Source organism: Bombina bombina, chromosome 1 (assembly GCF_027579735.1).
Source record: "Bombina bombina isolate aBomBom1 chromosome 1, aBomBom1.pri, whole genome shotgun sequence".
NCBI lineage: Eukaryota > Metazoa > Chordata > Amphibia > Anura > Bombinatoridae > Bombina > Bombina bombina.
Genome location: NC_069499.1, coordinates 272,880,286 through 272,900,031, shown reverse-complemented (window position 1 = coordinate 272,900,031; position 19,746 = coordinate 272,880,286). Strand labels below are relative to the sequence as shown.

Sequence of the window (19,746 nt, the reverse complement as noted above, 5' to 3'; positions counted from 1 at the left end):
AGGGGGGAGAGAGACAGCAAAAGAGAGGGGGGAGAGAGACAACAAAAGAGAGAGGGGAAGAGAGACAGCAAAAGAGAGGGGGGAGAGAAACAGCAAAAGAGAGGGGGGAGAGAGACAGCAAAAGAGAGAGGGGGAGAGAGACAGCAAAAGATAGAGGGGGAGAGAGACAGTGAACGAGAGGGGGGAGAGAGACAGCAAAAGAGAGAGGGGAGAGAGACAGCAAAAGAGAGGGGGGAGAGAGACAGCAAAAGAGAGGGGGGAGAGAGACAGCAAAAGAGAGGGGGGAGAGAGACAACAAAAGAGAGAGGGGAAGAGAGACAGCAAAAGAGAGGGGGGAGAGAAACAGCAAAAGAGAGGGGGGAGAGAGACAGCAAAAGAGAGAGGGGGAGAGAGACAGCAAAAGATAGAGGGGGAGAGAGACAGTGAACGAGAGGGGGGAGAGAGACAGCAAAAGAGAGAGGGGAGAGAGACAGCAAAAGAGAGGGGGGAGAGAGACAGCAAAAGAGAGGTGGGAGAGAGACAGCAAAAGAGAGGGGGGAGAGAGACAACAAAAGAGAGAGGGGAAGAGAGACAGCAAAAGAGAGGGGGGAGAGAAACAGCAAAAGAGAGGGGGGAGAGAGACAGCAAAAGAGAGAGGGGGGAGAGAGACAGCAAAAGAGAGAGGGGGGAGAGAGACAGCAAAAGAGAGGGGGGAGAGAGACAGCAAAAGAGAGAGGGGAAGAGAGACAGCAAAAGAGAGGGGGAGAGAGAGACAGCAAAAGAGAGGTGGGAGAGAGACAGCAAAAGATAGAGGGGGAGAGAGACAGCAAAAGAGAGGGGGGAGAGAGACAGCAAAAGAGAGGGGGGAGAGAGACAGCAAAAGAGAGAGGGGGAGAGAGACAGCAAAAGAGAGGAGGGAGAGAGACAGCAAAAGAGAGAGGGGAAGAGAGACAGCAAAAGAGAGGGGGGAGAGATACAGCAAAATAGAGAGGGGGGAGAGATACAGCAAAAGAGAGAGGGGGAGAGAGACAGCAAAAGAGAGAGGGGGGGAGAGAGACAGCAAAAGAGAGAGGGGGGAGAGAGACAGCAAAAGAGAGAGGGGGAGAGAGTGCAAAAGAGAGGGGGGGGGAGAGAGCGCAAAAGAGAGGGGGGAAGAGAGAGCGCAAAAGAGGGGGAAGAGAGGAGCACAAAAGAGGGGGAGAGCGCAAAAGAGAGGGGTGGAGAGAGAGCGCAAAAGAGAGGGGGGAGAGAAAGCGCAAAAGAGAGGGGAGAGCGCAAAAGAGAGGGGAGAGAGAGCACAAAAGAGAGGGGGGAGAGAGAGCGCAAAAGAGAGGGGAGAGAGGGGGAGAGAGCGCAAAAGAGATGGGGGGAGAGAGTGCAAAAGAGATGGGGGAGAGAGAGAGCGCAAAAGAGAGGGGGAGAGAGAGAGCGCAAAAGAGAGGGGGAGAGAGAGAGCTCAAAAGAGAGGGGGGAGAGAGCAAAAGAGAGGGGGAGAGAGAGAGCTCAAAAGAGAGGGGGGAGAGAGAAAGCTCAAAAGAGAGGGGGAGAGAGAGAGCAAAAGAGAGGGGGGAGAGAGAGAGCAAAAGTGAGGGGGAGGGAAAGAGCGCAAGGGGTGGGACCGCTGTACTGCAAAAAATGGCCCGTGAGAACGGGCTTTAGGACTAGTATAAATATAAATACAAAACTTCACAAACATGTAAACATGCTAACTCTATCTATACATTCATAAATGTACCCAAACATGGACGGACTAAGACCATGCATTTTAATGCAGAGCAGTCTACTCCCATTTTCCTTCCTAAGATAGGGAGAGTCCACGGCTTCATTCCTTACTGTTGGGAAATACAACACCTGGCCACCAGGAGGAAGCAAAGACACTCCAGCCAAAGGCTTAAATATCACTCCCACTTCCTCTTACCCCAGTAATTATTTGCCTTTCGTCACGATAGCAAAACAGAGGGGGGGAGAGAGACAGCAAAAGAGAGAGGGGAAGAGAGACAGCAAAAGAGAGGGGGGAGAGATACAGCAAAAGAGAGGTGGGAGAGAGACAGCAAAAGATAGAGGGGGAGAGAGACAGCAAAAGAGAGGGGGGGGAGAGACAGCAAAAGAGAGAGGGGGAGAGAGACAGCAAAAGAGAGAGGGGGAGAGAGACAGCAAAAGAGAGGGGGGAGAGAGACAGCAAAAGAGAGGAGGGAGAGAGACAGCAAAAGAGAGAGGGGGAGAGAGACAGCAAAAGAGAGGGGGGAGAGAGTGCAAAAGAGAGGGGGGGGGAGAGAGCGCAAAAGAGAGGGGGGAAGAGAGAGCGCAAAAGAGGGGGGAGAGAGGAGCACAAAAGAGGGGGAGAGAGAGCGCAAAAGAGAGGGGTGGAGAGAGAGCGCAAAAGAGAGGGGGGAGAGAAAGCGCAAAAGAGAGGGGAGAGCGCAAAAGAGAGGGGAGAGAGAGAGAGAACAAAAGAGAGGGGGAGAGAGAGAGCACAAAAGAGAGGGGGGAGAGAGAGCGGAAAAGAGAGGGGAGAGAGGGGGAGAGAGCGCAAAAGAGATGGGGGAGAGAGAGAGCGCAAAAGAGAGGGGGAGAGAGAGAGCTCAAAAGAGAGGGGGGGAGAGAGCAAAAGAGAGGGGGAGAGAGAGAGCTCAAAAGAGAGGGGGGAGAGAGAAAGCTCAAAAGAGAGGGGGGAGAGAGAAAGCTCAAAAGAGAGGGGGAGAGAGAGAGCAAAAGAGAGGGGGGAGAGAGAGAGCAAAAGTGAGGGGGAGGGAAAGAGCGCAAGGGGTGGGACCGCTGTACTGCAAAAAATGGCCCGTGAGAACGGGCTTTAGGACTAGTATAAATATAAATACAAAACTTCACAAACATGTAAACATGCTAACTCTATCTATACATTCATAAATGTACCCAAACATGGACGGACTAAGACCATGCATTTTAATGCAGAGCAGTCTACTCCCATTTTCCTTCCTAAGATAGGGAGAGTCCACGGCTTCATTCCTTACTGTTGGGAAATACAACACCTGGCCACCAGGAGGAAGCAAAGACACTCCAGCCAAAGGCTTAAATATCACTCCCACTTCCTCTTACCCCAGTAATTATTTGCCTTTCGTCACGATAGGAGGTGGCAGAGAAGTGTCAGAAGATTCTGAGAGTCCTGAAAAAGGGTATCTGCCCTTCGCGATAGGACTGGATTTTTAAGTAGTCATGTCAACCTCTCAGTGAGAGTATTGATGAAAGTTAGAGTCTGGAGATGCAGGGAAAGTTTTTCTGCGAAACCATCCAGACTACTGCTAACAGCTCCTAAGCAATCAATGTTGACGAGTTTCACTGCCTGCTTTCTCTCACTCAAGTCCATGTCAGGAGCGCTGCTTTAAGTCTGTCACACTTGAGAGGCTGTGTTCTGTTCCACAGCATGGATCCTGGAAGTAAGATCATTTTAATTTTTACACATAAAACGCTAAAACAGGGTCGCAGTGTGGCTCCTTTATACCTTGATAGGATCCAGGGTTAATATCCTCTGAATGGGGTTTATTAAACAGTTGGGGTTAATTAATCAGTGTATTAATTATTTACATGCTGCTTTGTGTGATTTTTTTTTCCTGGGCTGATAAACTGTGTGTTTATGGCTGGAACAAACAGGTTTCAGTTTTGTTTTTGAAAGTGTTGCACAGCTCCTATTACTTGTTGTACTTGTAATAACAGGGGGAGTACTGTCTTGCACTCCATGTGCCCGGGTGTAGTCCATGTTCATTTCCTCCATTCTGGCTGAGACTGGAACATGAGGAGAGCGTTTCCTCTGTTAACTGCCTGGGTCTAGGAGGTGGTGAGTGCCCCAGCCATTGGGAGTATAAAGGTGCAGTTTTCTATAATAAAAACGTTTTTATTTGTGTCCTTCAGTGGGTATAACCTGAGCTATGGAGGACTCTGACATGTTAGAAGGTACTCCTTCTGTACTAAATCATACCTGTTTAAATTTAAAGAGGTTGTGATTTTTCCGCCCACTCAATTATGTCCCACATGCCTTAACACCAGTATAAAGTCTAAGAAGGGAGACAAGCCTGCTAAGGCTCTTAGTCGCTCTGAGCCGTCCTGTGAGATTACTACCTTTGCTACATTATCCACTCCAGATGCAGTTCCCCGTAGCACTTCTTCTTCCTGCAGACTTTGCTGCGCAGTTACAAACAGCGGTGTCTGCGGCCCTCAGTGCATTCCCTCGCTCTAATAATGGAGTCCAGGCCTGGACCAAATGAGTCCAGGCCTGGACCAAAAGAGAAAGGTTTAACATAGCTCTCCTGACCTGGAGTAATCTAAATATTTATCGGATTTAGCTATTATGTCCCAGTTATCCGATGATGAGTTAACCTCTGTAGCATCTAAGTCTCCTGCTGCGGAGGAACCGTCCTTTAGATTTAAAATTGAGCACTTGCGTTTTTTATTAAAGGAGGTTCTGTCTACGTTAGAGGTTCCAGAGGGTGCGCTGCCTGAAGAACCTATGATACCTAAATTAGACAGAGTTTACCAAGACAGGAAAGTTCCTTTGACTTTTCCTGTGCCGGTTAAGATGGCGAACATTATTAAGAATGAATGGCAAAGAATTGGTTCTTCCTTTTTCCTCTCGTCTACTTTTAAAAAGTTGTTCCCGTTCCCAGACTCTCAATTGGATTTGTGGGGCTCCATTCCTAAGGTGGATGGTGCTATCTCTACGCTTGCTAAACGTACTACTATACCTCTTGAGGATAGTTCTTCATTCAGAGAGCCGATGGATAAGAAAATGAAAACCTTTCTAAGAAAGATGTTTCAACATATGGGATTTTTGTTTTAACGGGCAGCTGCAGTTGCCGGAACGTCTACCTATTGGTGAGACTCTTTGTCGGAACTCAATGAGGTGGAGTCTTCCCTAGAGGATATTCAAGACAGAATTAAATCTCTGAAAATTGCTAATACTTTTATCTGTGATGCGAACATGCAAATTATTCGCCTTAATGCAAAGGCCTCTGGCTTTGCAGTCCTAGCCTGCCGGGTGCTCTGGTTGAAGTCTTAGTCTGCGGATATGACTTCTACATCCAGACTACTTTCTCTTCCCTTCAAGGGAAAGATTTTATTTGGTCCAGGCCTGGACTCCATTATTTCTATGGTTACCGGAGGCAAGGGTGCCTTTCTACCGCAAGATAAGAAGAACAAGTCCCAACGACAACAATCACCCTCCAAGCCTGAGCAACCCAAGAGTGCTTGGAAGCAGACTCAGTCCTGGAATAAATCAAAGGAGAATATGAAATCCCGCCGAAAACAAATCGCTTTGAAGGGGCGGCCCCCGATCTGGGATCGGATCATGTGGGGGCAGACTATCTCTTTTTTGAAATGCCTGGTTCAAGGACGTACAGGATCCGTGGGTCCTGGAGGTGATATCTCAGGGATACAAGATAGGCTTCAAATCTCATCCGCCAAGGGGCAGATTCCTTCTCTCAAATCTCTCTACCAGACCGGAAAAGAGGGATGCCTTTTTAGGGTGTGTTTGGGATCTATCCTCCTTAGGAGTTGTTGTCCCGGTACCTATCGAAGAAAGAGGTTTGGGGTTTTATTCAAACCTTTTCGTGGTCCCAAAGAAGGAGGGAACTTTCCACCCAATTCTGGACCTAAAGTGCTTAAACAAATTTCTCAGTGTCCCTTCCTTCAAGATGGAGACGATAAGGTCCATCTTTCCTTTAATTCAGGAAGGCCAGTTTATGACCACTATAGATCTGAAGGACACTTACCTTCATGTTCCAATCCACAGGGAACACTCTCAGTTCCTGAGGTTTGGATTCCTGGACCAGCATTTCCAGTTCATTGCCCTTCCATTTGGCCTAGCTACTGCTCCAAGAATCTTAACAAAGGTTCTGGGGGCTCTTCTAGCTGTTGCCAGAACTCAGGGTATTGCAGTAGCCCTATACTTAGACGATATTCTGGTGCAAGCACCAACCTTTCGAAGAATTATCTGAGTCCTTTCTCAGTCTTCTTTGATCACATGGATGGATGATAAACTTGGAAAAGAGTTCTCTTATCCCAAGTACCAGGGTGAAATTCCTGGATACTATAATAGACTCCTGATCCATGAGGATATTTCTAACAGACCAGAGACGTTGCAAGCTAACTTCGACATGTCTTGCCCTCCGGACCTCCTTGAGTCCCTCTGTGGCTCAGTGTATGGAGGTGATTGGTCTCATGGTATCCTTCATGGACATCATTCCTTTTTGCCAAGCTCCGTCTCAGACCTTTACAACTGTGCATGCTGAGGCAGTGGAACGGCAATCATTCAGATCTGTATCAACAGATTATATTAGACAGCCGGTCGAGAGATTCGCTCTCTTGGTGGCTCTGTCCAGATCATCTGTCCCGAGGGACATGCTTCTTAAGACCATCTTGGGAGATTGTGATTACGGATGCAAGCTTATCCAGATGGGGAACTGTTTGGGGTGCCAGGAAGGCACAGGGGCTGTGAACTCAGGAGGAGTCCTCCCTCCCGATCAATATTTTGGAACTACAGGCAATCTTCAAGGCCTTGAAGGCTTGGCCACTTCTGGGTTCGTCCCAGTTTATCAGATTCCAATGAGACAATATAACCTTGGTGGCTTACATCAACCGTCATGGTTGAATGAGAAGTTCCTTGGCGATGAAGGATGTATCTCAGATTCTGGAGTGGGCGGAGGCCCACATCTGTTCGTTGTCAGCGATCCACATTCCAGGTGTGGACAACTGGGAGGTGGATTTTCTCAGCAGGCAATCCTTCCATCCAGGGGAATGGTCTCTCCATCCCAATGTGTTTGCAGAGATATGCAGCAAGTGGGGGACGCCGGAGATGGATCTCATGGCATCCCGTCTCAATACCAAGCTACCCAGGTACGGGTCGAGGGATTCCCAAGCAGATCCAATAGATGCACTAGCAGTAGCGGGTATCAGTAATTCTGATTGCTCCACCATGGCCGCAAAGGACGTGCTTTGCGGATCTAGTGGGGATGTCCTCATCTCCTCCGTGGAAGTTACCTTGTCACAGAGACCTGCTGATAAAAGGTCCATTTGTTCATCAAAATCTAGATTCTCTGAGGCTGACTGCGTGGAGATTGAACGTTTATTCTTAGCCAAGAGAGGTTTCTCTGAGAGTGTCATTGATACTCTTATTCAAGTTCGTAAACCAGTTACTTGGCATATCTACCACAAGGTGTGGAGGACCTACTTATTCTGGTGTGAAAAGCGTGGTTTTTCCTGGCACATAGTTAAGGTTGCCAGGATCTTATCTTTTCTCCAGGATGGGCTGGAGAAGGGCCTTTCTGCTAGTTCCCTGAGGGGACAGATTTGGGCCCTGTCTGTTTTATTGCACAAGAGACTGGCTGAGATTCCAGACGTGCAGTCCTTTGTTAAGGCTCTGATTAGGATCAGACCTGTGTTTAGATCTGGGGCTCCTCCTTGGAGCCTAAATCTTGTTCTTCGGGTTTTGCAACAGGTTCCGTTTGAGCCTCTCCATTCCGTTGACATTAAATTGTTATCTTCGAAGGTTCTCTTTTTATTGGCTATTGCCTCTGCGCGCAAAGTTTCTGAGATCTCTGCTTTGCAATGTGAGCCCCCTTATCTGATTTTTTATGCAGAGAAGGCAGTTTTACATACTAAATTAGGTTTTCTTCCTAAGGTTGTGTCAAATCGCAACATCAATCAGGAGATTGTGGTTCCTTCCTTGTGTCTAAATCCTTCTTCATCGAAGGAACGCTTACTTCACAATTTGGATGTGGTTCGCGCCTTTAAGTTCAGGCTGCTAAGGAGTTTAGACAATCTTCCTCTTTGTTTGTTGTCTATTCGGGGAAGCGTAAGGGGCAGAAGACTTCGACTTCCCTATCTATTGGTTAAGGGGTGTCATCTGCTTAGCTTATGAGACAGCGAGACATCGTCCTGAGAGGATAACGGCTCATTCCACTAGAGCAGTGGCTTCCTCTTGGGCTTTTAAGAACGAGGCCTCTATGGATCAGATTTGTAAGGCGGCTACCTGGTCCTCCTTACATACTTTTTCAAAATTTTACAAGTTTGATGTTTTTGCTTCGGTTGAAGCAGCTTTCGGGAGAAAAGTTTTGCAGGCTGTGGTGCCCTCAGAATAGGGTCCGCCTCTTCCTTTTTGTTCCCTCCTGTATTCATTCAGTGTTCTCTGGAGCTTGGGTATAGTTTTCCCAACAGTAAGGAATGAAGCCATGGACTCTCCCTAATTTAGGAAGGAAAACATAATTTATGCTTACCAGATAAATTCCTTTCCTTCTGGATCGGAAGAGTCCACGGCCTCCGCACGTTTTTTTTTCTTGTCTATGGGCGGTCCCCTATTATTTATTTTATTCTTCTGGCACCATTTATACCCTAATGTTTCTCCTACTTTTCCTTGTTCCTTCAGCAGAATGATTGGGATAATGAGGAAGTGGGAGGGATATTTAAGCCTTTGGCTGTGGTGTCTTTGCTTCCTCCTGGCCAGGTGTTGTATTTCCCAACAGTAAGGAATGAAGCCGTGGACTCTCCCTATCTGGAAGGAAAGGAATTTATCTGGTAAGCATAAATTATGTTTTTGTTATTTAGCCATACTTCAAAACTGACAAGTATAAGATCTATTTTACAGAAGATTTGTCAGTATTCTATAAAAGCCAGAGGCGGGTTCCCAGAAAATGTGCTGAATCTTCTAATGTTTTGTATCAAGTATTTTGTTTTAGTAATGAAGCAAGTGAACTAGTTTGGTGAACCAGTTTGTTGCTGCGCCCCTTTTCTCTGCAGATGCACCTCCACACATTACGACGATGACCTGCCAGCTACCAGTGTCATCATCACTTTCCACAACGAGGCACGCTCGACCCTTCTGAGAACCATCAAGAGGTGGGTCAATAGGTTCAGTATAAGGATCAGTATCACACTGAATAAATACACATTTGTAAAAATGTTTTTTATTCTACTTTGAAGGTGGCAAAACTTTACTGTGGGGCTGATCTTAGTGGTGGGAGTTTTGGTGGTAGTAAGTGCGCTAAAAGAAAGCTAAAGGTATCCAATTGTATCCAGTATTAAATAAAAGAGTTATAAAATATATATATAACAATGTGCAAAGTGTAATGCGTGTATTATGATTCCTCAGTCAAAAAAGAAAGATAGGGTGTGTGGGGGGAAATGAGAGGATCTATTCAAAAATAACAGTGTCCGTGAAAAAATAGTGTTTTTTAAATATCTTACTTAAGGAGGATGATAGTTAAGCGTTCTATCAATAGTGTACTAATGATCAAAATAAAGTCAAAGTATGTGACAATTAGCAGTGTGACCATATATTGGTGAAATATTAGAAGTATCAAGCAAATTGTTAGTGTATGTTAAAAAGAAACAATACGTTAAATTGTAGTGAAAAAACTCAATATATCTAAAAAATTCCTAAATATATCTAAATATATCTAAAAAATTCCTTGCAGCCTAAATCATATATCAAAAATATTTAATTATACACAATCACAATCAAATTGGAACTTGAAACAAAGGGACGTCTCCCCAGATAAAAAATAATAAAAACAGAATTTAAGCAAGTAGAAATTCCATACTCAATACTAGGTAAGCAGTGTTATTTTTGAATAGATCCTCTCATTTCCCCCCACACACCCTATCTTTCTTTTTTGACTGAGGAATCATAATACACGCATTACACTTTGCACATTGTTATATATATATTTTATAACTCTTTTATTTAATACTGGATACAATTGGATACCTTTAGCTTTCTTTTAGCGCACTTACTACCACCAAAACTCCTACCACATTTTTGAAAAGATAGAAGGATCTTTTCTCCCTTGTAAGATGTGTGGTATCCCGTTTATTAACCAGCGCTCTGCTTAAACACTTTTTTAATACTTATCTTAGTGGTGATTTTCTTTTTACAAAATGGAGTCAAGGCAGTGATGCCACAAGTTTAGACATTGCCATTGCTTTATCTTAAAGGACCAGTAAACACAGTAGATTTGCATAATCAACAAATGCAAGATAACAAGACAATACAATAGCATTTACTCTGAATTTCAAATGAGTAGTAGATTTTTTTTCTAACAAATTTCAAAGTTATGTCTATTTCCACTCCCCCTGTACCATGTGATAGCAATCAGCCAATCACAAATGCCTATACGTATAGTCTGAAATCTTAAGGTTAAGTGTTTTTGTTTTTTTTCAAAATAAAGGCCTATACAAATTTAGTGTAATGCCCATGAATAAACAAATACTAAAAACACATTAAGAATGATTCTAGCTTTGACTGTGAGGTGTAAGCTTAAAGGAATATGACAGAAATGTTATTTTGTGATGTGAGCATACAATTTTTAAAACGTTTCCCATTAACTTCTATTATCAAATTTGCTATGTTCTCATGGTATTGTTTGTTGAAGAGATACCTAGGTAGGTGTGTGGAGCACTACATGACAGGAAATAGTCCTGCTATCTAGAGGTGTTGCAAATGGATAACATTCTTGCAAAACTGCTGCCATAAAGTGCTCTAGACATGTGCACGCTCCTGAAGTTTTTTTCAACAAAAAATTCTAAGAGAACTAAGAAAATATGATAATAGAAGTAAATTAGAAAGTTGTTTAAAATGACATGCTCTATCTGAATCATTAAAGAAAAATGTTAGGTTTCATGCCATTTAATGAATGCTTAGGGGTCCATTTATCATTGTGCGGACAGACATGATCCGCTATAGCGAACCATGTCCCCTGCACATCGATAAATGCCGACAGCATACGCTCTTGGCATTTATCATTGCACCAGCAGTCCTTGTGAACTGCTGGTGCAATACCGCCCCCTGCAGATTCGTGGCCAATCGGCCGCTAGCAGGGGTGTCAATCAACCCAATCGTATTTGATTAGGTTGATTTGTGGCGATTTCTGTCCGCCGCCTCAGAGCAGGTGGACAGGTTATGGAGCAGCGGTATTTAGACCGCTGCTTCATAACTTGTGTTTCTGGTGAGAAACACGGGGCATCAAGCTACGTTCAGAGCTTGATAAATAGACCCCTTTGTCTTATTCACATTGTCCAGGTTACGAGAGGAGCGCAAACATTTTCTTGCGAGCAATAAGGGGTTTATCGTGTGTGTTTTCATTTGTCGGGTTTACCGCTGGTATTACGAGTTAAAGTAAACGCGATAGTTTGAACGCAATCGCGAATTATGCTAGAATCATTGCCGCAACTTCAAATCTCTGGTTTACTGTTCACTAAAAGTTGCACAAAACACATCAAAAATACATTACAAAGTACTCTTACACTCATAACAACACCATCTAATAAAAATTATTCACAAAAAATATTGCACAAAAAAGTTATAAGGGCTCAAAGATATGAGGTCTCAGGAGAAAAAAAAAAGCAGGCAAATGACTTTAACATATATATATATATATATACAAGTCTAAAGATGTATATGTATTTGTGTGTGTATATATATATATATATATATATATATATATATATATATATATATACATATATATAGTATATGTGTTTGTGTGTGTACATATGTATTTATATGTGTATATATGTATTTATATGTGTATATATGTATTTATATGTGTATATATGTATTTATATGTGTATATATGTATTTACAGACATATATACACATAAAAACACATAAATACATATGTACACACATATAGATATAGCAGGGCTCAAAATTTCCACTCTTTACTAGCCATTGGCGAGTGGAAATTTAATGGTGGCGAGTGAAAGTTAGTGAGTGAATGTTGAGAGATAAGGGAGAGGGTAAAAAGAGATTGAAGAGAGGAGGGATGGGAGAAAGATAGTAAAGAGAGAGAAGGGAGAGACGATAATTATTAAAGGAAAATCTCCAGGACTACAAAGACCTTCCATGAATGCCAGTACTCTCTTTCCCAACTCTCTCACTTTAACAACTTCCTATTTCTATCCAGCTATTGTCTTACCCAGAACCACCAAGCTGATGTTGCTAACTGCTATGCACTTTTTGTTGTTGTTAATCTATTACTCTATGTAGCATTATTTAATTTCTTCAGGTATAAAATAAAGAATATTAAAAATGTCTGTACAATAATGTGTTTCACCTTGGCTAAACATATACAAAAGAGGGCGTGCAGTAGTGGGTGTGGTGTGAGCAGTAGTGGATTGGCTCAGAAGTGGCGAGTAACATTTTGGCCTGGCTAGAAGTTAATAACCTGAAATTTTGAGCCCTGGATATAGATATATATAAGTGCATTGAAGCCCTTTGCAGTTAAGTAGATGTAAAAGCATATTTATGCAATATTCATTTATAATAAATTGTTTGACTGTGCATTTACTGTAAATATTTCACATTCCAATGTCCTGCACATAGCAGAATATGTTCTAAGTATTTTTAAATTTAAACAGTTTCAACCTCCACAAATGGGTAAACACATAGTTAAAGTAACATTTGGGAGCTGCAGAGCACTGCAACCCAGCTGTGTGACTAGGGCTGCTGATTGGATCAGGTCCAGTTTTCGCTCAGGACCAGCATGCAATATTATCACTGTAATGGTCCTTTAATATGTCACAGGCATTATTGAAATTCCATATCACCTCTATTAGAAATCTATTATACCCACCCTTTCTAATACTCCAGAACCTGTTACCATCCAACCTGTGTAATTTTGTTTATCATTTTAAAGGAAAAATAATATATTACACTGGGAAGTTCTGTAGTTTGCATTATACTCTATGCTGAGCTTACTCTACTGTTTGCTACAAATTTGAATACTTCACCTGGTTCCAGAATTTACCATCTTTTTACAATTTCTTCTGAAACTTTCATGTAGACACAAGAAATGTTTATCTTCCCTGTTCCGAAATCATGGGGTAATTATCTTCCATTAATGCTTTATTTTCTAAATTTAAACTGAATGTAAATTTTGATGATAAAGTGCCCAGTTTTTTTAAATTTTGATTAAAAACAGGGGCACTTTAATTCATAAAAATTTACATTTCACTCATTTTGTGAAAATACTTACCTTTCAATTTTGACAGCCGCTGCATCGCTTCCTCCGCCCGTCGCAAAGCCTCTTCCTTAGTCTAAAATGAGGAATCCGGCTTCCTCCAATCACGGCGTTGAATCAGACACTGATTCCCCGGGGGGTAAACCGTGATTGGAAGATGACCGATCCGTCATTTATGACGTAGGAAGAGGCTTGCGACGACCGGGGGAAGCTGGAGCGGCTGTCAAGATTAAAAAGTATTTTCACAACACAAGTGAAATGTAAATTTTTATGAATTAAAGTGCCCCTCTTTTTAATCAAATTTTTAAAAAACGGGCACTTTATCATCAAAATTGACATTCACTTTAAAGGTTAAAATGCATTTATATTTGTGATAGATTTGGCAATGTGTTTTGTTTGTACCCTCACACACGCAAAAATACACAATCACACACATACATACACACATACATACACATACACACATGCATACATACACACACCCACATACACACATGCATACACATGCACATAGATGCACACACGCATACATAAACACACACACAAACATACTCATACACACACACATATACACCTACATATATACAGGGAGTGCAGAATTATTAGGCAAATGAGTATTTTGACCACATCATCCTCTTTATGCATGTTGTCTTACTCCAAGCTGTATAGGCTCGAAAGCCTACTACCAATTAAGCATATTAGGTGATGTGCATCTCTGTAATGAGAAGGGGTGTGGTCTAATGACATCAACACCCTATATCAGGTGTGCATAATTATTAGGCAACTTCCTTTCCTTTGGCAAAATGGGTCAAAAGAAGGACTTGACAGGCTCAGAAAAGTAAAAAATAGTGAGATATCTTGCAGAGGGATTCAGCACTCTTAAAATTGCAAAGCTTCTGAAGCGTGTGTGATGATAGCAGGATGTGATGTCACTAGCATGTGGGCGGGGCTTAGGTCCGGTGTCTGTGTTGCAGTTAGTTTGGTACAATCAACCTGTCTGGATGTGTATTGCTATGCTCTGTAATAAAATAGAGTTGTACCATCATTGCTGTGTCCTGCATATGTCCTGCATCTCATGACATGGTGTCAGAAGTTCTGGACTACGCTTCTGTTTCTGATGATGACGATGTCAAAGTTTACCCCACCTGAGCCTTTTGACTTTTCTCAGCCTGCAGCTTGGCCCACATGGCGTCAGCGGTTTCAGCGCTTCAGGATTGCATCCAAACTGAACAAGGAGAGTGGTGAAGTACAAGTTAATTCTCTTTTATACTCTATGGGGAAAGATGTAGAGCCAGTGTTCAATGCTTTTACTTTCCAAGAAGGGGAAGAAGTTAACTTTGATATAGTTATGGATAAACTCAGTGCCCACTTTGTGCCCAAAAGAAATGTGATTCATGAGAGAGCTTGTTTTCACAAACGTAATCAGCGTGTGGGAGAATCTGTGGAGTCATTTTTGCGCAGCCTGTATGAATTAGCTGAATTCTGTGAGTTTGGTGTTGCTAAAGAAGAGCAAATCAGAGACAGAATAGTTATTGGAATTGCAGATGCTGAAGTCTCCCTGAAGCTGCAGTTAGAGCCTGATTTAACATTAGACGGGGCTATTAGGATGGCCCGCCAGAGTGAACTGGTGAAAAAGCAAAGTGCTGATCTGAGGTCTGAGAGTATTGTGGATGAAGTACAACAGTCTAGGAAAATTGCTAGTGAAAGGCACAGTGTGAGCGGTAGATCTAAAGTACTGGAAAGGCCTAGAAGTGGATGGGCGCAACATGGCCGATGCACACGGTGCTACCGGGCTCATGATCAGAGTGCTATATGCCCGGCCAGAGATAAAAGATGCAGAAAATGTAACAGAATAGGCCATTTTGAAGTGGTGTGTAAAACTGAATACATTAAGGAGATGCAGGTGGACAGTGACCAGGAGGGTCAGGAAGTGTCTTTTGTGGGGTCTGTTGTGGAACGGACAAGCTCAGAGGAAGATTGGAAAGTTACCTTTACTGTAATGGGAGCCAATGTTGATTTTAAGATTGACACAGGAGCAGATATCACTGTAATGTCTTTTGCTGAATTTATGAGACTGCCTCGACAGCCCCAGCTGGCGAAGGTTACTACAAATGTTCATAGTCCTGGTGGCCGCATTGATTGTGTGGGGAAATTTCTTGCCAGCTGTGAGTACAAACAAAGGAAGTTCACCATGTGGGTGCATGTGATCCGAGGTCAGTGTGTTAACAGTTTATTGAGCAGAAAAGCAGCCTGTGACTTGGGCCTCGTGGCCAGAGTGAATGAGATCTCTGAAGATATGTTTGGCGAGTTGGGCCTACTGAGCTGCAAACCTGTCCGTATAGCACTTAAAAGTGACGCAGTCCCGTACAGTATTTCTACTCCTCGTAGAATTCCGTTCCCGCTCATGCCTCAAGTGGAGAAAGAGCTCATGCGCATGAAGTCTATGGGGGTTATTGAAGAGGTTGTTGAAGCAACTGATTGGTGTGCCCCCATTGTTCCAGTTGCAAAGAAAAACGGAAAGGTGCGCATCTGTGTGGACCTGAAAAGGTTGAATGAGGCAGTGAAGAGGGAGAGATTTGTGCTGCCGACACTGGAAGATATAGCCCCGAAGTTGGCTGGGGCGAAGTTCTTTTCCACATTAGACGCTTCTAGCGGCTTTTGGCAGATCCCCCTGGATCCAAAGTGCCGCAAACTGACTACCTTTATCACTCCGGTAGGTCGGTTCTGTTTCTGCAGACTTCCCTTTGGGATATCCTCCGCTCCTGAGATCTTTCAGAGGGAAATGAGTTCTCGCCTGAGTGGCCACGTGGGCACAGCAGTCGTCATGGACGACATTCTAGTGTATGGGTCTACAGTGGAGGAGCATGATCAGCGTTTGAGTTGTGTGCTGCAGGCTATCAAAGAGTCTGGGCTGAAGCTGAATAAAGAAAAATGTCATTTTAGGAAAACTGAATTATGCTACTTTGGGCATATCATCAACGGGGATGGCATCAAGCCGGACCCCGAGAAAATTCGGGCTATCGAACAGATGAAAAGCCCTTCTGATGTACATGAGCTGAGACAGATATTGGGCCTAGTAAATTACGTGGGCAAGTTTCTTCCAGATTTATCTACAGTTTTGCACCCTATCACAGAGTTGCTTAAGAAAGATGTTGCCTGGGTCTGGGGACCCTCACAAGAAAAAGCGTTCCTGCATGCTAAGTCCCTGCTGGGGTCTGCCCCAGTGCTGGGGTTCTACGACCCTTCAAAAAAGACTGTGGTTAGTGCTGATGCAAGCAGTTATGGGTTGGGGGCTGCACTCCTGCAGCTGAATGACAACAAACTACAGCCCATCGCCTACTGTTCCCGCACACTGACGGCTGCGGAGTCAAAATACGCTCAAATTGAGAAAGAGTGCCTGGCTGCAGTTTGGGCCTGTGAGCGCTTTCAGCGTTATCTAGTGGGTTTGGAGAAATTTAGTCTGGAAACTGACCACAAACCGCTAGTCCCTCTTATCAATTCTTATGACATCGACAAAACACCCTTGAGATGCCAGAGACTTTTAATGAGACTGCTCAGGTTCAATGTTCAGGCAGTGCATGTGCCGGGGAAGCAGCTGGTTGTGGCAGATACACTATCCAGGCTCCCGCTGGCTGCTGCTGAAGAATCCTCTACAGAATCGGATGTAAAAGTGTATGTTGATTCAGTTCTGGCCTCTAAGTCCATTTCTTCAAGGAAACTGGAAGAGATAAAGAAAGAGACATATTTGGACACAGATCTGCAAGAAGTTATAAGGTACATAAGAGATGGCTGGCCCGAGAGCCGGGCAGCCTGGATGTCTTTAAATGCTTACCAGCCAGAGAGGTCGCAGCTCACGGAGCTGGAGGGGTTGGTGCTGTTCCAAGACCGTATTGTAATTCCTGTCAGCATGAGGAAGGAGATGTTGAACAGGATACACGATGGGCACCTAGGCATCACAAAGTGCAGAGAAAGAGCAGCTACAGCTGTGTGGTGGCCTGGGATCAGCTCCGACATTGCAAATCATGTGTCTAAATGTGCCTTTTGCCGGGAACGCCGGCCTACTCAGAGAAGGGAGCCCTTAATGTCTACTCCGCTGCCTGCGGGGCCGTGGCAGAAAATAGCTGCTGATTTGTGCGAACTGCACGGGAAAAAGTTTCTTGTTGTTATCGACTACTATTCCAGGTATTTGGAAATAGCACCCCTGAATGATATCACAAGTCAAACCGTTATCATTCGCCTGAAGAGCTTGTTCGCCCGCTGGGGCATTCCAATGGAGCTAGTGAGTGATAATGGCATGCAGTTCGCTTCTACAGAGTTCAGTGCTTTCAGCAGGGAATATGATTTTGTACATTCCACGTCAAGTCCACATTATCCGCAGGCCAACGGAATGGCTGAAAGGGCAGTTCAAACAACAAAATTCATTCTAAAGCAATCTGAACCGTACCTAGCCCTCTTGTCATACAGGGCGACGCCCATTCAAGCCACCGGGTTTAGCCCGGCACAGCTGATGCTAGGACGCCAGATTCGCACTACTTTACCCTCAGTGGGTGTCTTCAAGCCGCCTGGCCCTGTTCCTCGGGACGAAGTCCTTAGGAGGGATGAAGAGGCCAAAAAGGGTTATCGTTTCTTCTACGACAGGAGACATTCTGTCAGGCCTTTACAGGAACTGAAAGCGGGCCAAAGTGTCAGAATTAAACTGGATGATGAGAAGAAATGGAAGACGCCTGCTACGGTAGTGGGCCGCTCTCCAGAACCAAGGTCTTACACAGTCCTTACGGAGGGAGGGACGGTTACACGCCGTAACCGAAGACATCTTCAGCCTGTACCTGAGAGTCTGGAACCGGATACCTCAGTACCACCGCCGGTGGGATCCCCTGTTCTAAGGGAGGTGCCTTCCCCTCAGCAAGATCATAGCGGGGATATATCTTTGCCTCCAGCAGACTCTTGTTCACCATCTTCTGTATCAGAGGACAGTTCATGCAAAGTTACATCAAGCGGAAGAGTGGTGAGGCTTCCGGCCCGATACAGGGACTGACTTTAGCTAGAACAGTGACCGGAAGTATGGGCAGAATAATCCCATGGTCACTGTGGACTAGGGTAGTCTACCCCGATGTCCAAGTCAGGATGTAATTTATTTGTTCATGTTTTCTAAACTATCTGTTCTTATAATGTTCTAAAACAAAATGTTGTTGTATACCCTGTTGGTGTACCTTGTTATTTAATATATGCGAATGTATGCTTTGCCTTTGAAAAAGGGGAAGATGTGATGATAGCAGGATGTGATGTCACTAGCATGTGGGCGGGGCTTAGGTCCGGTGTCTGTGTTGCAGTTAGTTTGGTACAATCAACCTGTCTGGATGTGTATTGCTATGCTCTGTAATAAAATAGAGTTGTACCATCATTGCTGTGTCCTGCATATGTCCTGCATCTCATGACAGCGTGATCATCGAACAATCAAGCGTTTCATTCAAAATAGTCAACAGGGTCGCAAGAAGCGTGTGGAAAAACCAAGGCGCAAAATAACTGCCCATGAACTGAGAAAAGTCAAGCGTACAGCTGCCAAGATGCCACTTGCCACCAGTTTGGCCATATTTCAGAGCTGCAACATCACTGGAGTGCCCAAAAGCACAAGGTGTGTAATACTCAGAGACATGGCCAAGGTAAGAAAGGCTGAAAGACGACCACCACTGAACAAGACACACAAGCTGAAACGTCAAGACTGGGCCAAGAAATATCTCAAGACTGATTTTTCTAAGGTTTTATGGACTGATGAAATGAGAGTGAGTCTTGATGGGCCAGATGGATGGGCCCGTGGCTGGATTGGTAAAGGGCAGAGAGCTCCAGTCCGACTCAGACGCCAGCAAGGTGGAGGTGGAGTACTGGTTTGGGCTGGTATCATCAAAGATGAGCTTGTGGGGCCTTTTCGGGTTGAGGATGGAGTCAAGCTCAACTCCCAGTCCTACTGCCAGTTTCTGGAAGACACCTTCTTCAAGCAGTGGTACAGGAAGAAGTCTGCATCCTTCAAGAAAAACATGATTTTCATGCAGGACAATGCTCCATCACACGCGTCCAAGTACTCCACAGCGTGGCTGGCAAGAAAGGGTATAAAAGAAGAAAATCTAATGACATGGCCTCCTTGTTCACCTGATCTGCAGCCCATTGAGAACCTGTGGTCCATCATCAAATGTGAGATTTACAAGGAGGGAAAACAGTACACCTCTCTGAACAGTATCTGGGAGGCTGTGGTTGCTGCTGCACGCAATATTGATGGTGAACAGATCAAAACACTGACAGAATCCATGGATGGCAGGCTTTTGAGTGTCCTTGCAAAGAAAGGTGGCTATATTGGTCACTGATTTGTTTTTGTTTTGTTTTTGAATGTCAGAAATGTATATTTGTGAATGTTGAGATGTTATATTGGTTTCACTGGTAAAAATAAATAATTGAAATGGGTATATATTTGTTTTTTGTTAAGTTGCCTAATAATTATGCACAGTAATAGTCACCTGCACACACAGATATCCCCCTAAAATAGCTATAACTAAAAACAAACTAAAAACTATTTCCAAAACTATTCAGCTTTGATATTAATTAGTTTTTTGGGTTCATTGAGAACATGGTTGTTGTTCAATAATAAAATTAATCCTCAAAAATACAACTTGCCTAATAATTCTGCACTCCCTGTATACTCACATATATACATATACATACTCACACACACATGCATACACACATACACATATACACCTACATACAAGGGTCAAGTACTACAGAAAAAAGTCTT

At 43.9% G+C, this 19,746-nt stretch overlaps 1 protein-coding gene across 1 annotated transcript in view; it reads left to right on the top strand.

Annotated features, from left to right (window-relative positions):
- GALNT16 (polypeptide N-acetylgalactosaminyltransferase 16) overlaps positions 1-19,746 on the top strand; it is a 159,579-nt gene that overhangs the window by 82,032 nt on the left and 57,801 nt on the right. Inside the window, exon 3 of the mRNA XM_053697988.1 lies at positions 8,740-8,838. Coding sequence (XP_053553963.1) covers positions 8,740-8,838 — 99 coding nt within the window. The remainder of the gene's footprint in view (positions 1-8,739; positions 8,839-19,746) is intronic.